At 44.2% G+C, this 21,816-nt stretch overlaps 1 protein-coding gene across 4 annotated transcripts in view; it reads left to right on the forward strand.

Moving 5' to 3' along the window:
• Positions 1-21,816, forward strand: part of FGF12 (fibroblast growth factor 12) — a 218,723-nt gene that overhangs the window by 132,212 nt on the left and 64,695 nt on the right. For all 4 annotated transcript variants that reach the window (XM_064720753.1, XM_064720751.1, XM_064720750.1 and 1 more), the window contains 2 exons: positions 9,644-9,754; positions 16,588-16,691. In XM_064720753.1, coding sequence (XP_064576823.1) covers positions 9,644-9,754; positions 16,588-16,691 — 215 coding nt within the window. The remainder of the gene's footprint in view (positions 1-9,643; positions 9,755-16,587; positions 16,692-21,816) is intronic.

The raw sequence follows: 21,816 nt of genomic DNA on the forward strand, positions 1-21,816 counted from the left end.
CTTGGTTGGTTCCTGAGAGACATCTGCACCCAGATGAAATGTGCTCGGTGGCTGTGGGCTCACACATAATATTTATGCTATCCTCCGTTTCACTCTCGGTGAATATGCTGTAATTTTGGCTAATTACACAATATGTCAAGAATAATTGCAGGGTGTTCCTCAAAATAAATAATACATTTTGTATGCTCTGCTATCCATACTTATGAGCAGGCTTTAACCTTCAGTAGCCAAGGCATTGACTGTGCTGGAAAATGACAGCTTAGGAGCTGTAGCTACAACTTATTTTGCATTAAATTTCTAATTTTTTTAATTCCTTTACCTGAAAAAGCTTATCCTGCATAAATTCTGGAACAGCACTACATCTCTTCTGTATGCCTTTTGTTCCTGCCTGGCTTTGGTTTTATTATCAGAGCTGTAGTCAATACAGGTGTAGAAAATTGCTCTTGAAAGGGAAATGTTTTGAAATTTTGTTTGCTGCTAAAACACACTGGATCAACAAAGCAACATAAAACGCATCCTGGGGGAGGCAAAGACAAACGTGGCAGTGAACTGTATGAAGAATTGGGTTTTTTTAGTTCTGTGGTCAAAGAAAAGAAGTTTCTGGGGAGAAGAGGATTCAGACTCAATGCAGTATTTCATTGTACTTAAAATGAAACTTCAGGTTTAATCTCTGGCTCTGTTAACATTTTTTTGTTACATTTCCAAAGAAAATATGATGTCCAAAGAAAAAAAAAAGAAAAATTGCACTCTTTTCAGACCTCTTTTTTTTTTCTGTTAGTGAGATGGAGTTTGTATGTAGCTTTATCTACTCTTATTCTGAACTTTTCAGCAAAATATTCAGCTAGAGAGTTTTACTCAGAAGTAGTCAGCAATTCTGTGCCAAAATACCTCGTGGCAGGTGGGCCATCAGTTCTCATCCACTTTTTGTCCCACTGTTTCACCTGCAGTGATCTTTTGGTTCCTCTTTGGCCCTGCAGTGCTGTGATGGCTGTTTTGTCCTTGGTGTTTGTGCAGAGTGGGTAGCTCATGTGTCATGTACATTAGTTTGGTGTTTGCCTTCTGGGAAAACTCATCCACAACTTCATACCTCATTATCCTTGAGCTGTTGACCTTAGCTGGCTGTCACATGGGATCCAGATCTTGGAGAGTGGGTGAGCTGCAGGGTGACTTCTTTACTTTCTAACATCCATAGGCTGTCCTAAGACCATCCACCGAGATGTAGCAGTGATTCCATGTGGCACCCCCCACTTTTCAATGCTTTATATGACTAATTTCTCTGCCCCTTACCTCAGACTTGTAGTAACAACCCTGTAAAGCTGATTCCTGGATATGGGAGGTCTGCATAAATGCCATGGATGTGCAATCACATCATTTCCACCTACTCTACAAGTAAGAAATAAGGCTTCCCTGGAGGGACTCATCTTGGTTAGAGCAAAGCAGGCATCGTGGAGGGGTGCAGGCAGACAGCTGTGCTCCATGCTGGAGAGATAATTACTATTCCTTCTGGCAGGCTCCAGCTCGGGAAAGGAAATCACTTCTATGGATGCTCGTTTTGCCTACAAGGTGCCATTCTGCTCTAGTGACTCAGTGATGGTGACAGGAGGCAATTGCACTGATGGTGCTGTCATCAGCTTGAGCCCATCATCCCTCTGAGTTAGGGAAATGTCATTTTTGGAAGCATGTCCTTCAAACAGAGAGGCCATCCCTGCCAGCACAGCCCCTTATTACATGTAATGCATCCTGGAAACACCAGTTGTTTCTCTGTAGTTATTAGCCCTGGGTGGAGATTTGCACTTGAGGTGAGTAAATACACGAGTGAACCATGCAACCCTGTTGTCCCAGAGCCATCTTCTTCTCCAGATGAATGCTTTGTAATTGGAGGGTGACACTGTCCCTGTAATCATGTTAAACTGAAGCTGGGTATGGCCTTTGTTCTGCATCATTGGGAAAGGAAGTGGGATTGACTGTTTGATGCCCCCATAACCATGGACCTTGTGAGCAAATCTTGGTGTTGGTAAGTCTGTTTCCATCTCTCCATCCTACTCACAGGCTCAGTGATGTGCCATTGTGTTAAGCCAAATGGCTGCATCTAAACTAAAGGGGTTCATGACAGCTTTGCATGGTGGAGCTGGATGCCTGGCTTTGCTACAGAGCTCCCTCACGTTTGGGCAGCTGTTACCCACCATGACTGAACCTGTGTGCAGATAACATGAAGAGACATCCAGATAAACACAAATGCTCCCCTGTGTCGCTCACTTCCCTTGGCTCTGCAGTTCTTTTGCCCTCTCCCTGCCTGTTACTCAGGATGCTACAGGCAGCACTGCCCAGGCCATGCTGGCCACCTGCTTGTACGCTTCCTCAAGGAATACATGTCCTTCAGCTCCAAGCAATTTTGGTGAGTTTAGTGACAGAAACTGGAAAGTACTGTGACACTGGGAAATAAATGTCTTGCCTCTGCCTGTGCACTTCTGTGTACTGAGTGACTCCTGAGGGAGCTGAAGACGCTCAGCACTTTGCAGCAGGATTTCCCACCTCCGCACCTGCATGACACAGTTGGAGTGTCCTCCAGGATCCCGCGTGTGGCTCACGATGCTCGACCTGCTCTGTGCGTGACTCGCTGCAGGTGCAGCCACAGCCAGCCGTGTGCAGCATCTGCTGAGCACTTACAGCCACAGTCACTGCGTGGCAGAGCTGGTCAGGGTGTTTGGCCAGAGGAAACACCCTGGGTCTTCAAGGGCAGTAGCTCCTTTCACAGCTGCAAGTGGTGTTATTCCTGAGCTTCCCAGTTTGGGTGGATTCAGTGAATCATTGTAGTGAGTTGAGCTATTAAACTTCTGTCGATAGTGATGCACTTAATTTGAGACAGTCAAATTACTTCATCTTAACTCCCTGGAGAATTTGGCAGCTCCTGGCTGGGAAAACAACCCCAACATTTATCTCCCTCAGCTTTTCATCCCCGAGTTCTGTGCCTGTCACCATAGTAATCTGCATGGAGCTTGCTGATTCTCGTGCCGATTTATTACAAGCCTTTATTAATACTGTACTTCTGAAGGAGGGATTTTGGTGCCCTTCTCTGTCTACAAAATTTGTGTTTGCAAAATTTGGCTTATCGAGTATTCTGGAACCCATCCTTTTTAGGGAAGGGAAACTGCGGTTTCTGCAGTGGCACTTAAAATGCGGAGTTAATCTAAGTAAATTAGGAGCAGTTTATGCTCTGACTTGCATGCTGGGCTTGGTGTGCTAAGGATTTGAGTGCTGGTTAGGTGAGTCATAAATCAGCCTCCCATTATGACAGCTGCAGCCTGAATGGGGGAAAATAAGAATAATGGAATGTGTAAATTCCAGGCTAAAATGTTTAATTGCAATAAACAAATGTTTGAAGAACATTTAGGTGAAATATGCTCCTGAGATGTATTACATTTCCCGTGTTTGCAGTCACATCCTCAGCAAAACTGTTGCACAGGCACAGAAGGGAGTCAGCAGCGTGCTGAGGTGGTTCTGAGGAGAGCTGGAGATGCTTTCTCCCTCCCCAGACCAATGTCCTTAGGAGGTGCCAGAGGGACTGTTCTGGGAGCCTGCTGCTGGCATCTCTCACAGCCTTGCTGTGCTCAGACCAGACACAGGCACTGAGCTGCAGTGAAAGAGAGCAAACAAATGGGCAAGTCTCCTGTGGAAATTCTGCAGTAGGTGCCTTCCTTGTACCTTATTGCAGGTTGCTGGATAGAAGATCGCTGCTTCCCATCCGAGCTTGCAGAGTCATCTGTTGTTTGACAGCTCGTTGTGCAGAGAGCAGTAACCTCATGAGCTTCAGAATTTATGCCATAACCCACACTGAGTACCACTGGCACCCAGCACAGTAACTTCTGAAATAGATTTAGAAGCAGTTCTGCACCAGTAACCTCAAGTGGAGGCTTGCCTGCCAACCAAGAGCATTGCTGTGCATTGCAAGAATCCTTGGAGCCAGTGGCTCAAATCCCTCAAAGGTCACTAAGCCCTTCATCTTTTTGAAGAGTTCGTTGAAAAGTGGCTCCTCCGAGTTCTGTGCCATTGACTTGGAGAATTCAGATTGAGGTGACTTCTATGAGTGTGGTTGAGTTCTTTGATAATTCCCAGCCCAAGGCAGAGTGGGAACTGCCTTGCTGCAGCCTCAGGTCATTGTGTTGCTGTAAGAAGGGGCATTCTGAGAGTTGAGAGAAAGGAGACCATATCAGACTGACTTCCATAGTGGAGTTGCACCTGGAAGTCAGTTTTGTGCCCTGTTCTTTGCTGCTTCAGAGCAGGGTTTGGAGCAAACTGAGCTACCCTGCAGTGATGAAAAGAGAGTAGGGGTTCTCCCCTGGCATTTAGTGCTGCTGCTTTGCTGATGGAAATAAGCAGGAGTTGGTGCCTTCAGTGAAGCTTTGCTAAATGCTGCATTGATGCATAACCTCATAGCTCCTCCCTGCTTTAGGGGATTTATTTTACTTCTATGTTCTCCATTTTCCATTTAAGGGGTGAGTTCCTTATTTACCTTAAATAGGAGAGCTAAATGAAAAGGTCATTAAAGAGTAATGTTTCTGTCAGTGCTCTTGCTCTTTTCCCCATAGCACACAGCAGATATCTTCAGCAATGCTTGCAGTTTCAGGGTGAGGGACATGACTGTGCAGAGTGGCTGATTTAACCAGGATCCTCTGGCCCTCAGTGAGCATGCCCCTGGAGATAAACAAAAGTGCATGTGAGCACCCTGCAACTATCATGTCCTTGGCAAGCCCCGGGAGGATGGAGATCACTGTGTAGCTGCATAATAAGGCAGGAAGCACAGCAGCTCATGGTGAACTGAGATGACTTTAAGGCTCAGCAGCAGGACAGCAGAAGTGAATAATGGCAGCATCACATTACCATTTAAGTAGAGACAGGAAGATTAGCAGTCAGATCATGATTTAGTTGGCCTCAGCTGTGCCAGAGGGCTCAGAAAGTTAACAGCAGGGCAGGCAGAAGTGGTGAGTTTCGCTTGTGGAAAGGGTGACCAAGCAAGATGCCCTTCAGGGGATGTTCAGTGAGTTGGCAGTGGATGACTGCTCTAAGAAGGGGCATTAGGTGACAACTGTGTCTTCACTGAAGGTAAAGTGCCCAGTCTGATAGATGCTACACACTAGGAGAGTTACGGCTTAGCTCTTGCTCCTTGTTTTTGTTCTGTTCTGCACTCTCATCTCCCCATTGTGGTGCTTCCTGAGCATGATCTTCCCTTGCATCCTCCAGAATTGCCACACTGGAAGGAATTTATCTTACTGCATCTGCATGAAGAGAGTCCACCAAGCTTTCTCCAGTACTCTCCAGCCCTCAACAGCTGTATATGAGCAGCTAGAGCAAGATCTTTAAAGTAAACATCCTGAAGTATAGTAGTATTGCTTATAAAGTGGGGATAAAAAAATCCCTTTGCATATTGCATGGGAAACCTGGTAGCATGGGGTCTTGCACTGGGAGTAGGAGCTGCATGGAAATCTCTTCTGTTCAGTCAGTAGTTTGGGATTAAGGCAGCAAGAACATCTTTCCTAAATCCATTCTGAAGTGCTTGACTTTGTGTTTAGGGAGACACTAAGTTGGTGCTGAAGTCTTGTCCATGTTAGTTCAGTTCCATTTCTGAGGGAAAGCTGCTTCTGTAGCAGAAGGGAAGTGCACATGGAGGAGCCTGAGGGGCAGGAATAGGTTTATCCCAAGTGTGTTCTGCAGTATTGCACCTTTAAAAGCAAGAGGATTTGAGTCTCATTTGCTTTACAAGGCTGAGGCTAGACAGTAGGTTTGTTTTGTGATAAATTCTAAGAATTATAGAAAAAAAAATGCTCACAGCAGAATTTTTGCTTATCTGTGCTGCATTTTTTCCCTTTATTTTACTATTTGATTCTATCTCTTATTGAATATAGCCTGGAGCAGTACCATTGAGGGAAATACAGACAAAAGTATAGAGGTTGTGGGGTTTTTTTGTATTTTTCCCCCCTGGTACTCCAATAAGCGCTGTCAATAATATCTGCCGGAAACGGTGGTTCTCTTTATTACAAACCTGGAAAGCTCTCAGTCTGTTTCATTGTCTTTCTGTTCTGACTTACCAGGGTGTCTCAGCATCCTTAATTGACAAGGAGACTTAGTGGCTTTGTGGGGTTTTTTTCTAGAAACTGAAGTTTTCAGAACAAATGCTGCAGCATAAGGGTTAGCAGTGCTGGAAGACTGATAGAATTGCTCTGTAGATGGAAAGAAGTGATGTTAAAATATATGATATGCCAAAAGTAGGTCTCTTAAAAGTCACATGCAGCATTTTACCTCTGGGCTAGCAGCAAAATTCCCTGTGATGATACAATGTTCTCTTCTGGTAATAGTTCCACACTGAGAGGGGAAGATGAGTAAGTCCTTGCTCCTTGTTAAAAGTTGTCTTCACCTAAAATTTTGTCTGTAGGCCTCCAGCCACACAGTTTACTGTATGAATGGCAAATCCCAGCACCTCACCTTATGCCCAGACATAAGACAAGAGGTTCCCTGGTGGGAAGCAGCTACTCCAGCAGCTGTTGTCACCTGTGCACCTGTTTGTGTTTGAGCTGCTTCCTTTGCAGGCACTGGAGAGAGACTGGTGGTTTTGGGACCCTTTGGACCTGGCCTGGGCAGCCTGTGGGGGTTTGGGGATGCAAAGAGAGATCAGTTCAGGTGGAGAGAGGGCTGTACTGTGTGAGACAAATCACCCATTGCTCGGCCCTCCTTGTGTTTGAGGAGAGAACTCGGTGCTGGCTGTGCACCTCCCTGGCTGCTTCTGTGTTTAGTTCAGGTTGCTAAAAGTACCTGAAAGTGCAGCTTCTCTGCTGTAGAAGGAGACCCAAGGAAATGAAAAAACCAGGGAAGGAGAAGACCTGTGTGTCTCCAAAAGGCCCTCTGATACTTCCATGTCTGGAAGAGGCATTTTTTTGCTACAGGCTGTCCTAAATGAGTGTGGGCAGGGATGTTCCTGCAGAAGAGGATCTGTGCAGTGAGGAGAGACAGGAGCTCTACTGCATTCAGACTTTGTTAGGAACAAGAGAAATGCGGTTTTGTGTATGGCTGAGAACTCTCTGCTTCACTCCCTTTGAGTTTTACTTTTGAGTTTGGGTGTGAGCCTCAAAGTTCAGCAAAACCAGGTCATGTAACACAAAATTTCCCCTCCACCTTGTCCCTAGGTAGGCAATGACTCAGAAACAGCTGGCTTTATAAAGAGGGCAGTTGATAAAGCTGACCAGGTGTCTGTTAGGTCAGTAAGAGAAAGGAATCTGAAAGGGTTTATCCTGTATTTGCTATGGTGATACAGCCTTCTGGTCAAGTGTTTGCATCTATAGAAAGGATGCAAGGAAGCATCAGGGCATCTTGGGTGCTATTCTGATAAACTCTGAAAATGTCATAAGTTATTAATAACAAGCAGATTTGGTTGGTTTTTTACATGGTAGGCTGTTTAGTAGAAGTGGAAGAGATTTTCCTGTTCCAAAATTATTTGCATGGTTGAAATATAGTTTGCATCTCTAAGAAGGAGGAAAAGGTGCTATTCTAATTCTATTCTGTAGCTAAGTCATCGTCCAAAGAAAAGAGATAAGGTCAGGGTTGTTCTCTCCCTGCTCCTCTTCAGAGAGCTTTAAGACAAGACCTCCCCACTTCTCCAGCACACAGAAAACCTCAGACTGCAGGAGTATCTTCTAAATCTCTCCTTCTGGGAGCTCTTTCATTTCATGCAAAGTACTTCAACATTAAAATTTAACCAGTGAGTAAAATTAAGGCTAAGATTCATTCAGGGACTCAAATGTAGGTGTCTCATATCAAAGAGTGCCTATTAGTGCCTTTACTATTGTGGTATTAGATAAAAGGGAGGAAGGGGACAGACTTCAGGAGGATGATGCAGGCATCTGTGCCTGAGAATGCAGCTTTTCATTTCCTCTAGCTTTGATGTGCTTTTCTAACGAAAAGCAAGTTAAATCAAGCTTCTACATTCACCAAAATAGGTAATTCATTTAGGTAAGAATGAGCTAAGTGTTTTGCTCGGTGTCATTTTGACATATGTTGGCTTGACCAACACTAACTAGCTCTTAGTAGATGACCAGTACAATTGTACTTATTTACTGTCCAGCATTGAGAGTTGCTGGGAGGAAGCCTGACTGCAGCCTACCGTGCTCACTGCGCTGAAATCACTTCTTTTTTAAAGCAGCACAGAAACCATCTGATCTGATTTATTCAGTGGCTTTTGGAGCTGTGAGAAAGTACCTGACTCTCCCCTGGCTAGGGTAGGCATTGCTGAAACTGAAATCCTTTGCACCTGCAGCCTGTCTTTGTGTGAGATGCCTGCTGCTGTGAGTGCAGAGAGCAGGGTGAGGGTTCCCCAAAGGGGAGTCGTGCAGGGATGCAGCGGGAGCGGGGCTTGGGATGGGAACATCAACACACAACGTGACCACAGTTATGTAACAACCATGGCTTATTAAACAGCCTCACCAGAGGCATGAAAGGTAGGAGCCTGACGAGATTTTGATATGCTACGCTGGATTCTTTCCTGTCCATTGAGCCAGCAATAATTGGGGCCTATTTATTTACTTTTGGAGGGTGGTCACATAAAACCACAAAGTCCTGTCACACGAGGAGGATCTCCTCCATGCAGTGAGTGTGTCTGCTCACACACAATCAGCTCACTTGTGTTCTAGCAGCAATGCCTGTGACAAATTTTTAAACTTGCATGATTACAATTGAATGTTTTTGACCACAGAGTTTGTGTTGGATTGGTAGGGTGACAAGGAGACAGGTGGTAAAGCTGCATACCTCTGCCATGAGAAGTTCAAGCTGGTTTTGCTTTTGTTCATGTTTTCCTTTTATCCTTCAGCAGGAAGGTATAAAATGTTGTAGAGGCAATGGGGAAGAGTCAGCCAGGGCATGGCTGGCTCATGATACACAGGGGCTGGGAAAGGTCCCTGTTGGAGACAAAGATTCTAATCTGCCAGAGTGTGTGGCACATGTTTTAGGAGGGAGACAACATGCAGGATTTTAAAACAGAGGTGGTCTGAGGTGCCCATAAATGCTTCAGAGGTCAGTTTTGGAAATGTTTTGTGTCTGTCCCTTTCCGAATTTTTCTCCCCAAATCCCACAGAGTTGCACTCGCATGCAGCCCTGATTCAGCACTCAGTTGCTCTGGGTTTGCACCACTGTAATACCAGTGATTTTAGTAGCTTTTCATTGGCATAAAACTGGCACTGCATGATAATGACTCAAGCATACAAAAAGCAAGGTGGTTGGCTTCAGAAGCAGAATAAAAACAATGGACACATTCTTTGCAACAGTGCGAGCAAATACTCTTCTGAACAAGTGGCATATTCTAAATACATCAACTGTCTAAATACTTCCATTTGGTAGGTAACTTACAGAGATTTGATGTTCCATAATCTGTTTCTACTGCACCAAGTATGCATTTCATTTTACCTGCTCATCTGATCTCAATTGTATTTGCCTGTCTCTGTATTATATGTGAATATTTTACAGCCATGCTTGAAAGGAATCACTGAAAGCAGTCTTAACTGCTAAGTACTTCTGCATTTATTCAGGGCTTATTGGGGGACAAGCAAATTGGGTCTTGTGCTACTCAGTATATCTGGTAATAATTATTATTTTTATTTTGCAGAACCCCAGCTGAAAGGAATTGTGACAAGGTTATTCAGCCAGCAGGAATACTTCCTGCAGATGCACCCAGATGGTACAATTGATGGGACCAAGGACGAAAACAGTGACTACAGTAAGAAAAATTAGCCTGTTTTGCAACCCAATTACAATCAAATGCATCACCTAGTGGGTCTCACTTGTGCAACTTCATTTTTGAAAAGATCAAATTAGGAGGAAGGCAGCTGTTTTCTGCATATTTTTTTCTCTCTATCCGTCCCCTTTAAATCTTGCCAGTATCATATCATATGTTTCCTCTCCGATCTTCTTCCCTCCTGCCCCGATTCTGTAACTGCCATCTGGGTGGGGTGGAGAATAAAACCCATGATTTGAATTGCTGCCAGAAGAGAAAGGAGATTATATTTATACACATGCCACGTGGTAAAGGATACGGGGAATTCTCTCTCCAAGGAGAAGAGGAGAAAATCGTTTTCACTATTTTAGCCTCAAAAATTCAGCAAGCATCAGGAATTTCTAGGCTGGAGAAAAGCAGCTGTTCACTGAAGTCTCGTGCTTTGAGGCTGGTGTAAGGGCTGAGGGTATCAAATGACCTTGTCAAACGAGGTCATCTTCCAAAACCCTGTTCAAAAGGATTGGGTTTGTGCTGGACAACAAAGGGCGGCAGAGCCACACAGTTTAAATGCTGTGGCCATGTGCAGGAGCCATTCTGGTTTAAATGCATGCAAAGCAGGAGTCAGTTTTCCTTTTGAAGAGGAAGTTTTGTCAATGCCAAAGCTCTTCAAAAGGTTTAAAAGGGTGTAGAATATTTTCTGCAGCATCCCTGCATTTCATAGGCATCAGAGTGCTGTCCCTGAGTGGGCAGTTAAGCTCAGATCCTTGCTGCCAGAAATTGCATCAACAGGGTAGGATTCAAGTCATGCTTTTTATTATCTGTGTTGGTTTGGAGCTCCCTGTGCCACTGCTTAAGGGGTATTTAACCTGACCAGCTTGGAATTTGGCTTCCCAGTCATTATTAGAGGTGAACAAATGTTAATCTGTGTGGTAGGGGTGATGGAAGCAAACTTCATGTACTTTGTGAAAGGAGGAGCCTGCTTGATTTGCAGGCAGGTTTTGGTCTAATTCAAAGAAGCTCCTGGCTGGATTGACGGTGGCAGAATAGAACAGAATAGGAAGGCAAGGCCTAGGCTGCAGGTGAGGAGTATCTGTAGGGGTGCAGCACTGACATTCTGCTGTGGAAGTGCACTTGGACAGGGGTGCAGGGTGGCTGCAGCCCCACATCCCTGGTGTGTACCCCATCCCCAGGAAGCTGCAGGGTGCTGTAGCAGGAGCATGCTGTGTTCTGGGGCTACCCTGCTCAGGGCTGGGGGTCCATACAGGAGAGAGGAGCTGTGGGAAGATTGTGACTGAAATTGCAGGTGGCTCACAAAGCCCCTGTGGAATGACCCAACAGGCTGCATCCACCAGAAACATGGCCTGTATCAAATGCAAATGTCAGGTTTTGGTCCTTTTTTCATACACTCATATTGAACAAATTAAATATTGCAGATTGCAGTAAGACCATTTCTGATTTATGTGTGGAGCAGGAGAATCTGTGGACTTAGACACACACACATGTCTATGCTCAGGGACTCCTTCAAAAGAGTCTGGCCTTGAAATAATCTCAGACCAACACATGGGGTGAGTTCAGAGGGCTGTATTAGCTGCTTTTTCTTAAAGGAAGAAGACCTGGGGTGTTCTTAAACTGCAGAAAATCCCACTGGAGGCCTATTTGTCAAAAATACGGGAAGATATGCTAGAGATGACAGAGATTCATTGCCCTCATCTATCATGGAGGACTGAACAACAAAGTAATGGGCTTAAATGGGAGCAGGGATGAATTAAGGTAAACAGCAGAGAAATGTAAGAGCAGTTCTGCAATATTTCAGAGTGACAGGGGAGATGAGGGAAGCTGCTGCACTCTCAGTGGTTGCTGGGGAACCACCTGAGTTCCTGTGGCTGAGGTTGGGCCCCCATTGCCCAAAGAGCTGTGATTTATTTATCCCCCCAGAAATGTCAGAGAGGAGTTTGGCCAGGTGCTGAGTACTTGAGAGCTGCTTCCACCCAGTGTTCTTAACTGGAAATAGATGGGCTGAGTACAGTTCTAGAGTGTAAATTTATCTGGTGAGATGGCAGCCCTGCCTCGGCAGCTTGGTGGGACAGGAGGCATCTCACTGAAGTGTGCCAAGCCACTGGCTCCAAGTCAGGGACTGTGCTGGAAAGTTTAGGCAAGTTTTTGAGAGAAGATCGAAGCCAAAGAATTCCCCATCTTCTGATCTCAGGGGATCTCAAAAGAGGGAAAGAATCCAACCTGATAATATTTGGCTTCTGAAAATGAAATTAGGACTGTGCTTTATTAAATTTTACATAGCATTTTGCCACATGGTCTCATCAATAAATCCTCAGTGTGAATGAACATCTTAGAATATATAAAGCTTCCAGTTACAGCTTCAAAACGAAATCACATTTTGCACTTTGGAAGTGCCAAAATAAAACTGATTTCCTTTTTTCTTTTCTCTTCCTCCAAAAAAATCTCCAATTTTGACCAGAAGAATGTCGAAAGTTACTTGTCTAAGTGAACAGCTTACAGATTTGCTTCACTGCAGTTTTCTGTTTTGAAGTGCTTCTGCAGAAGATTCCTGACCAGCCAGTCAGAAGTGTGTGCAAGAGCAGAACTCATCCAAGACTAGATAAACAATATTTTCCCATCCCTGAAGAGCAGTTGGTTAACTTGCATCCACGGCAGGGAAGGGCACTCTACAGGGCCACAGGAGGATCCTTCCCACCCTAGATGACCATCTATTCTCCACACAAAAGTCATCTTAGCACAGTTAAACAGATGGTGAACACAGTGTTCCATACATTGCTTTGTGTTCTGTATCCCCACACTGATTATTCAAATTAGCATTGTGAAAGAATGCATAATTTTCATGGAATACATTAGGTTGGTTTACTCTGACAAAATAAATGTTTAAAATGAGACACGCCATGTCCCTCAGATACATCTGATGGAATTAAAAGTTCTAATAAAAACCCTATTATTTATGCTAGAGGAACTGCTAATATTTAAGCAATTTTAAAATTAATTATCTGTTGCCCATTTAATGTATGTTCTTGAAGCTGATGGCATTTATTTTCCACCTCCTCTCACTTAAAGAAAAAAAAACCCAGAAGCCAAATTCTAATGGCATTTGAATGGGCAGCCAGCCAGCTTCCCAGGAGCCAGCACTTGGGACATCTGTTCCTTCTGCCATGCTGTTAGAGACATGCAGTCTCAGTGTAAGCAAGGGGGCACATTCCCTGGCTACTGCCATTGGCATATGTGAAGAGTTCTCTTCCCACTGGAGTGCATTTTCATGGTGGATGGCCCCTGTTTGTGCTCCTCCTGTGATGTATGAGCCCCGTTTTGGGGCAGTACCTTTTCCTTCCAGCTCCAGTGATCTCAAATGGCCTTTCAGGGCTCACTGCTGCTGTCAGTGCTTGCATTGTTACTGATCTTCCTGGGCTGAGCAGGAAAATACCCCTTCATAAGAGCAAGTGGACTTCCCTGTCTGCCCACACAATCCTGCTGAACATCTGAAATGTTTTGGCAAATGGATAGTAGAGAAAGGACAGGTGAACTGGACTGACCAGGTGGGAACAGCCCAGCATATCTAGGATATTTTTTGGGGCTTTCCATCCAGAAATACCAAAAGGTTAAAGAGGCTTTTATTCCAGCATCCCACTTGGGTTATCTTCAGCTGTACAGTGCCTTGCTGAGTTCTTTCAAAAAGTTCTAGCAATGAGCTATTCCATAACCTCTCATAACCTCTCAAATTCCAGTGCTGCACTCTCTTCCTTGTAGAGAGGATTTTCTTCATATCCAGTCTTCATTTCTATTTGAGGCTTTTGTCTAGTGCCTCTTGTCCTTTCATAGTGTTCCTCTGAGAAGAATCCTTGCCTTCTTTGAGTTAAGAAAATGCAGTTCACTCTGTTTCTTCTTTCATTATGTGTTGCATCAGAGCCTCTTGATCATCTCAGCATCCTTCCTCACTCCCCTCAGGACCTTAATCCTCACCACCTCATGCACTGAGGCTGCTCTGGCCCATTGCATCCTCCATCAGTTCTTTGTTATTCACTGCAGAACAAATGTCTTGCTCAAGAGCAAATCACCTGTTATAAATTACTTTAGCTCCTCTGACTTTCTGCTGTTTAAAGCTGAGCATAGGGAGCACACCTTGTGTATGGCAGGTCTTGCCTCACTCTTCCACTTCTGTAGACAACTTAGACCCATAGGGAATAATGCATTCAGAATTTAGCTTATAAATTACCATAACATAATAGTGACAATATACTCATGTATTTAGGACTGGAGTGTGCTGGAAGTACTAGGGTCAGATATAAATACCACTGGTTGAAGATGGTAAGGTATAATGAAAAAAAAGGGGAACGAATATTCAACATTTTCAAGTTTTTTCCCTTTAGACCATGAAGTAAAAGAGCACGTTCCTTCCATGAAGCTGCAGATGGCATAGAATATGTGCCATTTGCAGAAGAGAAACAGTTTTAAAAGCATTTTTTAAATTTTCTGTTTCTCACATCAACACACCCAGTGTGCAGTTCTATTCTACCATAGCTAGTCCTTTTTCCCATTTTCAAATCTGCTGTTTCAAATCAATTTTTTTTTTTTGAGACAAAAAATGAGGCATCTTGCTTTTGAGGTTGATTGAGGGGTTTCCGTCCATTTTTGCATTCTTACTTTTAAGCTTATATGCTTTTAAATCTGTTCAAAATATGAAATATTATTTGGAAGCATGATAGTAAAAGGCATCAACTTCTGCAAAGGTGTTTCTAGATTTGAGTGCAGACATTGCTCTGGGAATTTACCCAAACTACTGGGGTTTTTTTAAATAGAGGAAGATAATTGCTTCCTGAAACTTCTTTTGGCTGCCAGTTACCTCTGTCAGTGTTGTGGCCTTATGCTTGCCTGCCCACTTGCTCCCCTGCATTAGAGGAGGAGATGCTCTGCCATGGGTGCAGCAGGGTCCCAGGGGCTTTGGGAACTGGCCATGGTCCTCCTGCTGTAGCACAGCACAATAGGGTTGTTCCTCTGCATGTAGAGGTGGAAAGAGGTTTGGAAACACGTGGGTGCTTCCAAGTGGAACTTCTCAACCACTAATTCTGGGTGTTATCACCTTGCTGCCTAATGAATGCTTTGAATGGTCTGTCACAAGTTTCCTATGCAAGACAAATTGGCTGTAGGAAATGAATGATGATGCCCATTTTGTTTCATTATTAGCATTAATATGCTCCATTTTTCAGTAGGAGGAAGAAATAGGGAAGGGGAATTGCTTATAGACTTGTTAATTGCACAAGGTTTTAGACCTTCATGGTAGGGAGAAGGGGATAGGCAACACTTTTAATGCTGAGTAGTTACTCTGGGATGCGTTTGCCTTTTCTATGGACAGTACCAAAGTAGCGCTGTGCTTGACTCCAGTTATTCACAGACCAATACCCAGCCTGGACTGCACTTTCCATATACATCTATTGACATTCTCCCCCAAAACACACATACAGACACTGGATTTGGTAAAACTTCAACGCATGCTTTGATGTTTTATGGAATATGGTGCATAAAAGCACAACAAGAGACTGAGATGAGGGGTTTTTCACTAGACTTGAGGTGTCTCCATTTTAGGCAGTTCATTGAAGGGAGTCATCCAGTCTTCCTTGGCAATTAAGTGAAGAAAAAATCGTATTCATGTGCACTGGAATTTATTGATCCTCTTTTGGAGGCAACCCTGAAACCAGCACAGCCAAGAAATCTGATAGATGTCCTGAGCAAAGTGGCATTGCATATTCTTATTTCAGGACTGTTGTGTAGGAAGAGACCTTGAGTGAAGTATTTCCACTGTGTTTGTGCTTATTTTTCTGCCTGACCCTGTGCCCATCTTTCCCTATCTTCAGCTTCCTGGGATGAGTTCTAATTAGCTCTTTGTAAGCTGAAGCACAAGGGATCCTGCAACATCTAAATACTCTTGTCCTATAAAGCTCACTAGAAACAAAGCCATGCTAATGCTTCAGTGCTCAGTCTATCAGTGCTGATAATAGTCTCCTCTTTGAGCCCATGCTGTTAGAAATGCAGCAAAAGCCTGACAGCACATTAATGTATATACTCATGGGGAGAGTCTTTCAATGAGATACAGGGTCTGCTGGGTGGGAATCGAGCAATAAAGTAATTAACTGAGAGGAAGTGGTTGCAATGCTTTAATCAATAAGACTGCTGTAAAACTGAATAATGGAAGATCTTGTCCTCTTCTGTCCTCTCCAGTGCTGGTCCTGAATGGGGAGCAGTGCTGATGTCCCAGAGTGAAGCACTATCTCTTCTTGAGTTTCTTCATTGCCTTGACAGCCCAGGAACACGCGGGCAAACACACAGTCAAGTTAATTTGCATTCTTCTGGCCATAGTGGCTGTCTGTATACTCTTTTAGCATATGGCAAATGCAGGAAAGTGTGACTAGGCTTAAATGTGTTTCAGAGGGAGCTAAACTGAGTTGTGGTGTTGCATTTGCCACAGGCAAAGTCTGTCTATGTGCAGTTGCCCTGGCTCAGCTGGCCCTCAGAAAGCCATCGTGATGCTCTTGCTTGGGAGCACGGATGAGCCCTTGGCATTGCAAAGGCAGTGATCAGACAGACTGATGGGCGTGTTAAGGCATTTGGGAGGCAGCCAAACTCAGTACTTTTAAAAATTTCCTTTCACCATCAGCTCCATGGCTGCAGTTCTTCCCTGTAGCTGGAAGCAGGATGCTTGATCCTAGTGCAGTCACTTTTGTGAAGAGGCAGGAGTGGGGTGGGCTGGCCCTGGGGCAAAATCAGCAGTGGCCATGTAGGGTGACATGTCCATAACGTTTGTTTTTCTTTTTCTTCCACAGCCCTTTTCAATCTAATTCCTGTGGGTCTTCGCGTGGTGGCAATCCAAGGGGTGAAGGCAGGTCTGTACGTTGCCATGAACGCTGAGGGATATCTCTACAGCTCAGTGAGTACTTTGCACTGTTGGGCTCCTGGAGTTTTGTAGGTGGGAGGAAGCAGACTGCGCTGGGACTTCAGCTTTTGCTGAAAACAGTCACGTATCAGCAAACCTTTAAAAGCAGCAGCGGGGGGAGCTGCTGCAAGGCCATGCAATAGTCACTTAATAGTGTCTCCATGGAGATTCATGGCAGTATTTCCTGACCTGTGAAGATACATTTTCAGTTCCTTTAAGTATGTACTTAATGTAGGTCACGTTGTTGAGGCGTTTGTATAGAGTTGGCTGGTCATACTCTGATTTCTCATTTGTGAAATGGCATGGACTCACTGGGATTGCTTCTGAATTGCACGCAGATAATTGATCATAGGTGGTACCCCAATGGGTCATACTCTGCTTTTGACTTCAGTGTAAATCCACAGCAATACCCTGACTCTCTTAAAAGGGTTCTGGACTGTTCTGTTGGCAGAAATTCCCTGTATTTGTGTGGTCTTTTTAATGCACATAAAAGATCAGTGCGGCAATTTTTGCCGACTAATTCCCTTACAACTTTCTTAGATGGCATGAAAGGGCATGAGGTTATTCGTAAGATTCTCATTTAAAGTAAGTAATTGATTTTCACAGTGAATAATTGATTCGGTGATTTATTAAATATGGCAACCCTTTGCCAGAATTTTTATGCTTCAAATAACTTTGTTCTAGTTCTACATAGTAAAAAGGGATAGTTAATAATACACTTCTCATTTCTGTAGTTATGATAGCTTTACAGTGCATAGCCAGATTCTAATCTCATCTGCCTTTGTGTAAATTTACAGTGCAGTGATTCTGCTCTTGTCTGGGCACTTTTGCTTCAGAAGTGTTGAATGTGACGATGGGACCACTGAAAGGACAGAAGTTTGGGTTGCTCTATGCAATTTTTCCTAACTTTTACCTTCCATCTTTGGTCAGTTTTATACTGGTCACATGATTGAGATTTCCCCTTTTCCCTTGGGCTGTGACAAGGCTCTGTCTCCCCAGCAGCTCAGGATAGGAAGCAGAGGAGGTGTTAGTATGCCTGGCGAGGTAGGTCTCAAAACTGGCTGCTTGTCAAGAAGAGACAGAGAGATCAGTCTGGATCTCTGTGCATGCCAGACGCTTCCTGTTCTTTCATAGCCCAGTAAACATAATTGACTGCTTCTAAATAAATTAAATTGGTTTACTAACAATGAAAACTTCCTCTCTCTGTAAAGCTATCAGAGTCCTAAAGGTAATACCGAGCACAGTGTGGTACTGCATTATTGCGTGTGTGTCCTTCTGGGCACATTGTCAGTGGCTCAGGACTGATGCTTTGCCCTGTTTTTGCTGTGCAGAACACAGTTCTGGCCCAATGCTGAGACTCTTTGTACCATCAGTATCCTGTAAATGAGGATTGCAGGAAATCAGAGTGTGTCATAGGGCCACAGCACCACAGCCAGCTAACAGGGTCCTCTTGGGCCAATGAGTGGTCATCGTTTTCTGAATAAGTAGTGCAGGGAGGGAAAGGTGTGGGTCTTGGGAAAAGGAAATAGAGAGTTGAAAAAATGATGTTTGACAGCTGAGAGACTAAAGGAGATGCAGAGAAAAATCTTCTCTCTCTAGTAATAGTCAGACACGATATAAAGGGTGGGAGGGACACACCAAGAGGTGGTAGACAGCAGGGAGGACCGTGCTGTCCAGGAAACACATCTGTTAGTCATTTCAAGTATCCTGAAAGGCACCAGATCACACATGTATTCAAATGAGGGAGATTTAATGGGCCTGCTTATTTCCAACAAGTGTGCCTGTCTTGAGCAGGAAGGTTAATCAGGGAAGGCTGATGGGGAAGGATGCACTGTGATGGCCGGTGGTTAATGAAGTGAACCTCATTACATGCCACAACTTGATGGCATTGAGCTCTGTCTGAGCTAATAAGAGTGAAACTGTTCATTTTATCAATGTGATCCAAGGTTTCTGTTTGCAGTAAATGTGTGATGCTCTACTCCAGGGTGATGGACCTTTTTGGATAATTTCCTTGTGATGACTGGTGGCTCTGTCTTTGTCTTACAGCAGTAAATCAATTAATTCACTGTGCTAGGGAGCAAACCCCAAAGCAAGAAAATAGAAAATTTGGGGATAAAGTGTGTTAGGAGCAGGGAGTATGGGGTCAAGCTCATTGTAAAGGACAAGGGATGAGATCAGGATGCCATGAAAGAAGATATGTCTGAAAACAGCTCAGCCTGTTTAGGCAGTCTCTTTGGGATGCTCCAGGTTTCCTTGTGGGGTGAGGATCCCCAGGCCATGCTGCCTGGACCTCATTGCTGACCACACCAAGGGGACACTTTGTCCCTGGTCATTGCTTAGCAGACCCTAAACTACAGCTTTGTTCTCTCTGTGTGTGTATCTTGTTTTTTTCACTAGCCTTTTTTGGGGGATTTCTGAAAAAAATGGGTCAACATTCCCCACAGATACTGTTCACTCACATGAGCCAATTGAGAAATGAATTGCTTGGCTGCCTTCCATGCTGCGTGGAAGCTCTGTAAGGACTTCTTAGAACACCCTCAAGTCCAGGACTAGTTTCAAATAAAATTGTCCAGGGTAATGTTTTTTTTCTGCTTGCTTGTTTGGTTTTGGTTTGGGTTGGGGTCTTTTCGCTCCTCTTGAACCCAGACTGATGCTGCAACTGAACACATAATCACTGTGGGTTTGTTTTGGTTTTGTTTTGTGGGGTTTTTAGTGATGTTTAATCTCTGTGTGACAGCTGAGGTCTTGGCTGGCATCCTCTGCCCCGGATCCAACCAGAGGCTGTTATCAGCCTGGTCTTAAGGATGGCTTGTGCCAGCTCCTTCTGAGTTTAGGCCAATGGGCTCTTGAATGAATGGGCATAGAATAACCAGCTCCTGGAAAAAGTCTTCCTTGTGTTGATTAGCACAAAAGTAGGGCTGAGCAGAGTCCTCTAAAGCCAAATGTGGTGAGACAGCATTTCCTAGAAACTTGCAAGACCTTCTGATGGCTTGGCCACATCGCTGCCTTCAGTAATGAGTTTCCTCATCCCTGCCTCATCTGTTCAGGCAGGGATAGTGTCAGGCTGGGTTGAAGCCAACCATATACTCCTAGCCAGCTTTAGAGGCCTAAATTTATTGGATGCTAAACCTTCTTTGTTTGGGAAGCAGCTGTTTGGGACTTGTGCATTGCTTACTCACACTGATACCTGATTTAGTTTCCCCCAGATGAGGTTATTGCTATCTCTGAGGTCGACATGGGAATTAGGTGATAAGCAGACAAGAAAATCATGCTTTAGTTGGAGGTATCCTGATTTGCAGAAAGTAGGATGCAAGCCAGTGTCTGCATAGCAAGCTTGGGGAGTCATTGGTGTGTTCAGTTTGGATTTCCTGGAATGTACAGCAGGTGTAAATTCCCTGAGGGTGCACAAAGGTTTCAATCAGCACCTGTTCTGGGGAGGGGCTTGACTCTCCTGAAGAACCACTGTTAGCATTTGAAGCCAAAGTAAAATTGCACAGAATGAATGAAGGGCAGTGGGTATAATTTACAGTGCCTCAGCACTTGGGAAGAATCTGAGACCAGGGGCTGAATGTTGTACAGGATTCAGAAACATGGAATAGAGATCTGCCCTGCTCCTGTGAGTTTAGAGAATAATCCTAACAGGAGAAAACTCAGAACATGCTCCCCTGTCTGTCTGGAGTTAATAGTTTCACCACGAAATTAATTTCCACTCCTGTGTAACTTTGTGAAGTTTCCTCCCTTGGTTCCCAGCTTTCCCTCTGTTATTCTCTACACAGGGGCATGGGAAAGGGAGTGCTTGTGTAGTATTTTGCCTGGGAGGCAAACTTGGTTTTCCTGGAGCAGATCTTCACCATGGGGCTGTAGAGTCTCCACAGGTCCACCCAATCACTCCAAGTACACTGGAAGTGCATCTCTCAATATGATGATATCTATAATTCAGTGGCATTGCAGCTGGGATTGGTTTTGCCCCAAGTGCAGAACACTTCTCTTCTAAAAAGTATTGCTCTCACATATTCCTTTTTGTTTAACTTGGAGTTTTAATTATTTTGGAAATGGCAAATTGTGATACATAATTTATTGGGAAGATGTAGAAAACCCTAGCAGAGATAGAGAATACAGAGGAAAAAAAAAATGGGTCACTTACAGGAGCTCACTGTGGTTTTTCAGTATAAACCTATGAGTTTGAAATGCTGAAATTAGAGCCTGAATCACTTCAAAGATTCCTGCTAATAAGGGAATGATTATGCACAATAAAAAAAAAACCTCTAAGCAGCATTGAGAAAACCCCAGTCATGCTAAAAGCTCAATGTGTCTTTGCATTTTCTTTTCCTCTCCTTTTTTTCTGCTTTATCGTTTTGCATAATAAACATGTCTTGAATAATAATGAACAAGCATCTGGGGAAGTATGTATATTAACTGTATTTTTAATCTGCTTGCAATGCTGTAACTATTTTGCTACAACTCCTCTAGGGTTGCTGCACTCCTGTTTACATCACTCCAAGGTCAGGGGCTGGAATCAATAATGCTGCATTCTCTCCCCTAATAGACTTGGGGTGTTAAACCTACTCCTGCCAATGCCATTTCTTTAATTCCTGTTTGATCTCCAGTGGTGCTAGTTGATTTGGTCAGAAGTACAGAGAGGGCAGGCAGGTATCCTGGATGTTTTTGCAAACCTTGTAAGAAAGCACACTTGTTGGGGGCATTCCCTAGTTTACAGGGCTCATTAGGAAGCCGGGGCGGGGGGGAGAGAAATGTCTCAAAGCCAAGGCACATCATGAGACCAATGTAATGTGCCTTTAATTTCTCTCCAGAGTACCCACTCTTCTTCACTGGCTGTTTAAAGGGGCTCACTGAATGACGGCATTAACTGGGAGATAAAAAGCTCCTCCTGTCCCCTGAATTTTTCATAAATATGGGAACAAAATGAAATTCAAAGAAGCAGCAGTCCTGAGAAGAGCCAGCCCCTGGGAACAGATTCCTGCCCTGCATCGAATGTTCCTAAAATACAGCTCCTGGCAGGCACCCTGGCCATGCCATCCTTGTAGCATGGAAACTTGTAAACACAGTTCTCATTAATAAAGTGGGCCCTTTTCCCCTGGTGAGATGCTGCCATCAATGT

The sequence above is a fragment of the Zonotrichia leucophrys genome, chromosome 9 (assembly GCF_028769735.1).
Source record: "Zonotrichia leucophrys gambelii isolate GWCS_2022_RI chromosome 9, RI_Zleu_2.0, whole genome shotgun sequence".
Lineage (NCBI taxonomy): Eukaryota > Metazoa > Chordata > Aves > Passeriformes > Passerellidae > Zonotrichia > Zonotrichia leucophrys.